Source organism: Ursus maritimus, unplaced genomic scaffold, assembly GCF_017311325.1.
Source record: "Ursus maritimus isolate PB19 unplaced genomic scaffold, ASM1731132v1 scaffold_14, whole genome shotgun sequence".
In the NCBI taxonomy this organism is placed as follows: Eukaryota; Metazoa; Chordata; class Mammalia; order Carnivora; family Ursidae; genus Ursus; species Ursus maritimus.
The window spans coordinates 49818613-49827834 of NW_024423786.1; the positions used below are offsets into that span (position 1 = coordinate 49818613).

The following is a 9222-nucleotide window of genomic DNA, read 5'->3' on the forward strand; positions in this document are numbered from 1 at the left end:
GGATCAGTTTGTAATCACACATCCATCTGCATCATTATTCGAGATCTATTTGCCTCTGAAAGGTAAGGTCCTCTGGAGGGAAGCCCTTCCTCTACCGCCCCAACCCCCCCGGGGGCCTGCTACACAGTAAATGCTTACTACATGTTTGCTAACTGAATAAATCATCAATCCCCCACCTCTGACCTCCATCCACATCTGTCTAGTAAAAAGAGACCAGGAGACCCCAGTACCTCCTTCTCCCTGGACCCCCACCCCATCCCCAAAGGTCCATACCAGTATAGGGACCCAGTAATAATTGAGGGGTGGTGCTGTGTCCTGCACAATCCTGATCCGGTGGGTGAAGAAAAAGAAAGCCAGGATCCCTAAGGAGAAGGAGGAAACCAAGATGGATGAGGGTTCTGGCTAAAGGAAGTGCCCCCCCCAATAAGACCTCAGAGAACATGGCACCCGTCACGAAGAAGATGTGGGGGCCCAACAGCACTTCACAAGTCACCCCAGTGGCTCCCACAGCCCCACGGGCTGGCCAGCGGCACTCACCCACGCTACCCACGATCAGAAGCTTGCCCAACAGGAAAAGGAAGTCGGTAACTTTGTCTAGGACGGCCACTCTGCAGGGGACAGTGAGGAGCAGGCATGAAGACGGGCTCAGGGACTGGGGGAGGAGGGAGGCAGCCCGAGGGCCGTGCTTTCCCTGACCTGATGATGTTTCTCATGAGCAGGAAGAAGGCATTCCTGGCTGAGGTGCAGAAGTTGGTGCCGTAGATGGCAATCTGGAGGGAGGAAGGGGGGGTCAGGCCCACTGGCTGGGAATGACGGTTCCTCGTACCCAGCAGGAGATGGTGGGCTGGTTCTGGGTCCCAGGCCTCCTCACCATGATGTAGGCATTCCTGTTGAGGAATCTGATGAACTTCTCCAGGCACCAGAAGCAGCATTTGAGACAGGTCATGAGGAACTTGGCAAACTTGTTCTCGGCAGCTAAGAGAGAAAGGAGGGATGCAGAGGTGAGGGGAGACTCCCCGGTAGGGACACCCCCCCCCACCCCACCCTCTTCATTACACGCACACAGTCCAGCATTCCCCGAACCCGCCTACCCAAAGAGACAGGGGGAGGAACTTGATCCAGAACCCCCGGGGTCCTGCCCCTCACCCAAGTAGGAACCAACCGGGCCCAGGACTCTCAGCCCAGACCCCCAGGAAGGGCCCTATCATGAAGCCTTTCAACCCAGCCTCCAGGCAGGAACCAATCACAGCCCACACTACTGCCCTGGCCCCGCCTCCCAAGCAGAAGCCAATCCTCGCCGCCTCCTTGGCTCCACCCAATCCCAGCCCCACCGCTGCCAAAATGAAACACGCCTCAGCCCCGCCCTTATCTGCACAGACAGATCTTAGCCTCTTCAGGAACCAACGGGGGCCCCGGTGGCCCCGGCCTCTTGGTTCCCACCCCCCCCACCCCCCAAAAGTAAGAACTCCACCCAGTGGGCTCCCTCAGCCATTCCTCCACCTCAGGAACTAATCGCTCAAACTCCCCACCTCCGCCCTCCTCACCCCAAGTAGAAACCACAGTCCCATGGCCTTAACACCCCCCTCACCCGCCAATAAACCAATTCCAGATCTGCCCTCAGCCCGGACCCCACCAGCCAAAGCCAGCCACCGGCGGGCCGCACCTTTCAGGCGCTGATCCAAGTACTCGAGCATCACTCGGATGATCTGCACAATGGCCAGAATGAGGGCGCCAAACGCCAGGGAGCCTGTGTGGTACCTGAGGGCCAAGAGGGGGGTCAGTGGCCGCACCAAGGCTCCTCCACCCCATCTCGCCCCCACCCCCCACCCCCAGCCCACCCGGAGGCCCACCTGAGCGCCCGACCGAAGGCAGAGAAGAGTGGGAAAGCAGGCAGGTCATCTGGCTTGTGCAGGGCCCAGTAGTAGGAGGCGAAGGCCCCAGCTAGCGTGACCTGGCCCAGGGCCAGCACGAAGTTGGCCAGCCAGAAGAACATGAAGGCGTTGAAGATCTGCAGGCCTAGCAGGGCCCGGTGGTAGCCCGACTCACCCCCGTAGAAGGCGAACTGGCAGTGGGCACCAGGACACAGGCGGGATTCATTGGAGGAGGCGAAGGTCTGTGGGAGGGGTGCAGAGCCAGGTCACGACATAGGGGCCGAGGGTTCAGAGTGGGCTCTGGGCATCAGGTCTGGGTCAGACAGACCATGGGGTGGGACAGGAGTCATGGGAATCAGAGGTAAGTCGAGGGACTGGGGGTTCTGTATAGGGGCTCCTAAAGACAGGACCGTTGACTCCATGGGGGTGAGACAGAATAAGCTATCCTGGGGATCAGGGTGGGGTCATGCGTCAGGAGAGTGGCCACGTGGACAGGAAAAGAGTGGCAGAGATAGATCAGTACGAGGACCACAGGGGTTAGGAGAGGGGCCTGTGAAAGGCCAGAAAGGGGTTCTAGAAGTAAGACCTGGCCATCACTGGGTTAAGAGAGGGGTATGGGGCAGGAAATGAAGTCAAGGGGAGAAAGGTGGGTGGTTCAGTATTCAGGGTGGGCTGCGGGCTGCCAAATGGGATCTCTTCCCCTCGGTGCTTCCCACATACAGCACCAGGCACACAGCAGGCACCGAATGTTTGCTGAAAGATCCTCAAGTGGGGATGAGAGATTTCAGATAGTCTGTGGACTGCCAGGGAAACAGCTGACCCCCACCTCAGGGTTGCAGGTTTTCCCAGCAAACTGGCAGGTGCCATCGTCAAAGATCTTATAGACGGCTTCGTTGGAAGTGGACAGGAAGCTGGAGGTCCGTTAAGGAAGCTGAGGTTTGGGATTAGGGACCCCGGTGGCTGGTGAGAAAGGATCCATTCCCCCACCGGGTTCTGGCCCTGCCCCCCATGTTGCAGGTCACTCCCAGGGCAGTCTGGCCCTTGTCCACCCCCGGGGCCAGGGATCCGGGTCTGAGGCTGGATACACAGCAGTGCTAGCCCAGTAGGCAATGCAAAGGCACAGCAGGAAGAAGGTGACCAGTGGGTACAGCAGGGAGCACATCACGTATCCCACAGCCCTGGGGAAGAGCAGAGACACAGGCATCAGGGCCTGAGCAGCCCTGGGACCGCCCCGGGCCAGCCCCGGGCCACCCTGGCACCCACCTGCTGGCTTCTTTGATGAGCGCAATGGCGATGAGAATTCTCTTCCGCAGAAAGATGAGCAGCAGGATGATAACGGCCTCGAGGATGCTCAGAATGATCACTGTGGGCGGCAGAGCGGGCCGAGTCTGCCAGCCGCCCGTCCCCACTCCCTCCCAGGCCTCACCGGGGGCAAGATGGGGGGGGCTGGGACTCACTGAAGGCCATCCATGTCTGCCGCAAGTGCAGATACACGCGGAGGTCTGTCTGGAAGCCAAGGTCCACCAGGGAGATGTCGGAGCCCGCCTCGCCCCGCAGCCGCATGTACTCCATGTAGCAGTGAAATATGCCTGCAGAGGGGGCCAACCTCAGCCCAGCGGACGCCCCCCCAACGCTGCAAAGCAGGTGGGAGCACCCCGTGTAGCAGAAGCAAGAACAGAGCTGATAACGGCTGCCGTCGCTTGCTCCTGCCTCCGAGGCTTTGTAGAGATTGATTTATTTATTATTTGTGTGACAGAGAGAGAGCAGGGGGAGAGAAAGAGGGAGAGAGAGAATCCCAAACAGACTTCCCACTGAGCACAGAGCCCGATTCGGGGCTTGATCCCAGGACCCTGAGATCATGACCTGAGAGAAAATCAAGAGTCAGATGCTTAACCAAATGAGCCACCCAGGTGCCCCACCTCTGAGCCTTTGTACTTGCTGTCCCGGCTGCTTAGTACTGGATTTCTCACACCTTCCTGTCTCTACTCAAATGTCACATTCTTTTTTTTTTTTTTTTTAAGATTTTATTTATTTATTTGTCAGAGAAAGAGCACAAGCAGGGAGGAGCGGCAGGCAGAGGCAGAGAGAGAAGCAGGCTCCCCACTGAGCAGGGAGCCCCGTACGAGCCTCAATCCCAGGACCCCAGGGATCACAAACCGAGCTGAAGGTAAACGCTTACCTGACTGAGCCAACCAGGCATCCCTCAAAGGTCACCTTCTAATGAGACCTTCCCAATTCACTTCTCCCGTTTGGAATCACAGCCCCTCACACTCAACCTCTTATCCCTTCTCTCTGCTTGGAACTTCTAGAGGGTTTTCTGGTTTATTATTTCTATTTCTTTTTTTTTTTTTTTAAAGATTTTATTTATTTATTCGACAGGACAGAGACAGCCAGCGAGAGAGGGAACACAAGCAGGGGGAGTGGGAGAGGAAGAAGCAGGCTCATAGCAGAGGAGCCTGATGTGGGGCTCGATCCCAGATCGCCGGGATCATGCCCCGAGCCGAAGGCAGACACTTAACGACTGCGCCACCCAGGCGCCCCCTATTATTTCTATTTCTTAAGATTTTACGTAATCCGTACACCCAACATGGGGCTTGAACTCACGACCCAGAGATCAAGAGTCGCAGGCTCCCCTGACTTAGCCGGCCAGGCGCCCCCTGGTTTATTATTTCTTGTCCATCTTCCCCACACCCCTGGGACCTAGAAAACTGCTTGGGCACACAGGCGCCGATCCAGGCTTGATGCACACATGCATAAATGAGCGGCTGAATGGGCTGCCAGGATGCTATGTGACCTGAGGTTTTCCCTGCCACCCAGTAACAATGATCTGTGGCTGGGGACGGAGGATGTGGGTATTAAGATTCAGTGGGGTGGCATTAGGGATTTTCAATATTCCTCTTAGCTCTTTGTAGAATAAAATTGTAATTTTAAGTAAAAATTTAAGTAAAAAAAAAAAAAAACAAAACAGGGGCACCTGGCAGGCTCAGTCGGTACAGCATGCAACTCTTGATCTGAGGGTCGTGAGTTCGAGCCCCACGCTGGGTGTAGAGAGGACTTAAAAATAGAATCTTAGGACCGCCTGGGTTGTTCAGTCAGTTAAGTGTCTGCCTTCGGCTCAGGTCCCTGGGGTCCTGGGATTGAGACCCACGTCGGGCTCCCTGCTCAGTATGGAATCTGCTTCTCCCTCCCTCTGCGCCCCCTACCTCAGCTCATGTTCTCTCTTTCTCTCTCACTCTCTCTCTCTCAAATAAAATCTTAAAAAATAAAATAAAATCTTAAAAACAAACAAAACCATTTGCCTAAAATGCCAGCACCCAGCTAGAAACCGCCACTAGCATGAATATTTTAATATCTATGTCCTCACACCAGGCTGCCTGTAAGACATCTCTCCCCCTGGAATGTTTATCTGAAGAATCAGAACGCGAAGCACTGGGTTTTGTGCATTGCCTCTGGGTTTCCCAGGCCTGAGAGCTACAGGGCCCTCCCCCCATCTCGTCTATACACTTTTTCTCATTAAGCCTCCTAACCAGTAAATACTTATTATCCCCACTTTATAGAGGAAGAAATTGAGGCACGGGGACGTTGAGTCACTTGCCCAAGGTCACAGAGGAAGGAACTGGCAGAGTCGGCATTTAACCCCCAGCCGTCCGGTGCCAGAGCAGACATCTTTAACCCCTGCGCTAGGCAGTCTACTTGAGAATGCTGTCTGATGTAGATAAAATCCAGATCCAGGTCCCACCTGGAAGGCTGTGATTTAACTCACACCCCATCGATAAACACCAGAGTCGTTTCCAAGTGCTACTCCCATAAACAATGCTGAGATGAACATCTTCGCAAATAGGCCAGATGAAAGAGAGATGGCTTAGGACAAGATTCCTGATGGCTACTGTCAGGTCAGAGAGCAGAGGCGTTTTGCAGACTTGGGGGGGGGGGCGTACCATAGCCCAGCACCAGAATCAGCATGGTGACCATCACCCAGACCATGACGCCGGCCAGGAAGCGCAGCAGGACAATGAAGAGAAGGCTCAACAGCATGGCGATGACCAGGCCACTGGGGACAAAACGGGGGCATGAGCAGACGGCATCCTGTCGCCAGCCCTGGGCTACACAGACTGGGGGCTCCCCACTTACATGACTATCCAGTACCAGGAGACCGTGTAATCTTCAAAAATCCGCATGGCCAGCTGCCGCGCCTCCAGAACCCCATTGGCCTTCCTGGGGACAGGCACACAAGGCTCGTGTCGGAGCCCCTCCCTGACCGGGCCCGCCCCGGAAAGTAGGACCCCCGATGGGGCGGGCCGGGGTCCTCACTTGGCGCCCTCCACCAGCTCTGTGATGTTCTTTCGAGAGCCGTGCCCATCCTCATAGGTCGTCTCGTTGCCCACCATGAGGACCCCCTTGTGGGCGTGGATGGCTGGAAAGCATCGCCGGGCCACTGCGGGGAGCAGGGAATGAGACCAGTCAGGCTGAGCCCCTAAAACCTCTCCACCCCCCACCCCCCGTTTCCGGAACCCCAGACTCACGGGGTTTGCTGGGGATGAGGACAGCAGGGCAGTCGCCATCCCGAAGCACTTCAGCCACACCCTAGCAAGAGAAGGAGAGGGTTTCACGCCCCAGCCCAGCACCCTCCACCTGCCCCCTCCCTAGGCTCCCCTCACCTTGTTGGTCTGGAAGCCAGGCACACAGAACTGCTTGTAGTACTCAAAGTCCTGTGATCTGTGAGCGTTCAGGTAGGTGAGGTAACGGTCGGGGCATTTCTCCACGCAGATCTTGGGGGGCAGGAGGCAGGGGTTGGGTGGGATCAAGACAGACACCCAGTCCCCACACAGGACAGAGGCCCCATCTCCCATGCACCAGGGAAAAGAAAGGGCTGAGAGAGGAGCTGTCCCTAGAGGGAGAAAAGGACCCGGTGATGGAAAGCAGGGGTAGCAAAGGAGATAGGAGAGCGGCCGAATTACCTGGGGGGTGGGACACTGGAATTCCAGCAGGACCAGAGGGCTGGCACACTTCACAATGTTGAAATAGAACAGGTAGGGTTTGTTCCTGGGGTTGGGGAAGGGAGATGAAAACTGTCAAGATTTCTCAACGTCCCTACGTGTGGCATCTATGCAAGCAACGACGGTAGCAGCAACCCCGAGCGATTCCAGCTCTGCCTGGTGGCTCATCTAACCATCCCAACAGCCTCATGAGGGTGGGACTGTGCTGAGCCCCATTTCAGAGATGAGGAAAATACGGCCCAGAGAGGTTGGGACACTTGTCCTAGCTCACACAGCCAGGGAGTGGCACAGCCTGGACTGAACTCGCTTTTAGCTCACCTGTTTAGCTCACCCCGCCTGACATCAGATCCAGGACTGTCTCCTCTCTGTCCCTCCCCTAAACTGTGAGCTACCAGAGGACAAGACTCTTAATGTCTCCTTCAGTGCAGTGTCCTCAAGGCCTAGAACAGCGGCTGGGGATGGCCGGGAGCTTTACAAATACTTGTTGACTAAATAATGGAGGGATGGAGGTGAGCGAAGCCTAGAACCTTCTCCCCAGTGCTCATGAAGCCGTCCTGCCCACACCTCTCCAGTCCCACCAGGCCCCAAAGAGCCAGACTCACGCATTTTTTGTGCCCTTCTGCCCGCAGAACTCGCCTCGGCTATCAGTGGGGTAGATCACCTTTCGAGGGTCCCCATGGGTCCAGGCTGTGGAGGGATCCAGGGATACTGAGGTACGGCCATTCCTCAGCACCAACCCCATTTCGGCCCTAGGGCTGTGGCTTATCCTCCCACCTTGGATCCCCAATCCTGTGCCCTCCTCCACTCACCTATGATGCCTACAGCCACGTAGCCCACAATGGCCAGGAGGAGGAACACACAGCAAATGATGTCTGTGCAGCCCCTGGGGAACAGAGAACAGCATCAGGGTGGGAGCCTTGGGGCCCAGTTTATCACGGACCCCATCCTGCCCTGCACACACACCCACATTCATGTGTCACTTGGACACATGTTCCTTAGTGGTGTGAATGCTGTACCAAAGAGCACATACATTTTAGTTTTTTTCTTAAAAAGCAAGCGCCATGCCCAGCACCGGGCTGGAACTCACAACCCTGAGATCAGGGGTCACATGCTCTACGGGCTGAGCCAGCCAGGCGCCCCTTACATTTTGTCACCTACCACTACACTATTCTTGAAGCAGTTGGCCACAATGTTCAGCTCTCCGTTGACTGAGAGAGCCCACTTCCCCCCACCTTTAATAGCAATAGGGGATCAATGGTTTTTAAATTTTAAACTATTTTTTTAGAGATTTTATTTATTTACTTGAGAGAGAGTGAGAGAGAGAGCACAAGCTGGGGGAGAGGCAGAGGGAGAGAGAGAAGTAGGCTTCAGCTCGGGTCATGATCCGAGGGTCCTGGAATGGAGCCCCGAATTGGGCTCTCTGCTCAGTGGGGAGTCTGCTTCTCCCTCTCCCTCTGTCTACTGCTCTGTCTACTTGTGCTCTCTCTGTCAATTAAGTAAATAAAATCTGTTTTAAAAAAATTCATATTTTGGGGCACCTGGGTGGCTCTGTTGGTTAAATATTGGGCTCTTGGTTTCAGCTCAGGTCACGGTCTCAGGATCATGGGATTGAGCCCCAAGTTGGCTACAGGCTCAGCACAGAGTTTGCTTGGGACACTCTGTCTCCCTTGCCCTCTGCCCACAGGCATGCTCACCGGCGTGAGTGTTCTCTCTCTCAAATAAATAAGTAAAATCTTTTTTAAAAATTTCGTATTTCCAAATTCCCTCCAAAATACACTGAGCCACTTAGATTCAGAGCAGCATATGTGCCAATCTTTCTAATCTTTGCTATTCTGTGATGGGGAAATTCTATTTGGTTATTGTTTTAAATCTCATTCCTTCACCAGTCGGTCAATTTGCACACTTCCCCATAGCTTCACTGTCTACAGTATTTCTTGTTCTAGAAATTATCTCTTCCAGTCTTTTGCCTGAGTTTAAAAATTCGTTTGTAAAGACTCTTTGGGGGCGCCTGGGTGGCTCAGATGGTTAAGCGTCTGCCTTTGGCTCAGGTCATGATCTCCGGGTCCTGGGTTCAAGCCCCCAGTCCTGGCTCAGCTCCTTGCTCAGCAGAGAACCTGCTTCTCCCTCTCCCTCTGCCCTCCACTCCTGCTCTCTCACTCTATCTCAAATCAGTCAATCAATCAATATCTTTTTTAAAAAGACTCTTTGTATATTAAGGAAATTAGTTTTTCAATTGTCAAGTAGCAAATATTGATCACCAGTTTGTTGCAGGGCAGACGTGGTGGTTGGGGGGGTAAAGAAATGGGTGGAGGTAGTGCTAGCAGAGACACCCCCCCCCCCCCCCCCCCCCCCCC

The 9222-nt window shown here is 54.9% G+C and overlaps 1 protein-coding gene across 4 annotated transcripts in view; it reads right to left on the reverse strand.

Annotated features, from left to right (window-relative positions):
- Positions 1 to 9222, reverse strand: part of SLC44A2 (solute carrier family 44 member 2) — a 29586-nt gene that overhangs the window by 4988 nt on the left and 15376 nt on the right. For all 4 annotated transcript variants that reach the window (XM_040629341.1, XM_040629339.1, XM_040629340.1 and 1 more), the window contains exons 3-20: positions 7678 to 7751; positions 7471 to 7555; positions 6830 to 6914; positions 6530 to 6640; positions 6395 to 6455; positions 6183 to 6306; positions 6003 to 6086; positions 5810 to 5922; positions 3329 to 3460; positions 3135 to 3234; positions 2957 to 3049; positions 2698 to 2782; positions 1851 to 2113; positions 1664 to 1758; positions 872 to 975; positions 697 to 770; positions 538 to 608; positions 274 to 362 (exon numbers count right to left, since the gene is read on the reverse strand). In XM_040629341.1, the coding sequence (XP_040485275.1) occupies positions 274 to 362; positions 538 to 608; positions 697 to 770; positions 872 to 975; positions 1664 to 1758; positions 1851 to 2113; positions 2698 to 2782; positions 2957 to 3049; positions 3135 to 3234; positions 3329 to 3460; positions 5810 to 5922; positions 6003 to 6086; positions 6183 to 6306; positions 6395 to 6455; positions 6530 to 6640; positions 6830 to 6914; positions 7471 to 7555; positions 7678 to 7751 (1843 nt within the window). The remainder of the gene's footprint in view (positions 1 to 273; positions 363 to 537; positions 609 to 696; positions 771 to 871; positions 976 to 1663; positions 1759 to 1850; positions 2114 to 2697; positions 2783 to 2956; positions 3050 to 3134; positions 3235 to 3328; positions 3461 to 5809; positions 5923 to 6002; positions 6087 to 6182; positions 6307 to 6394; positions 6456 to 6529; positions 6641 to 6829; positions 6915 to 7470; positions 7556 to 7677; positions 7752 to 9222) is intronic.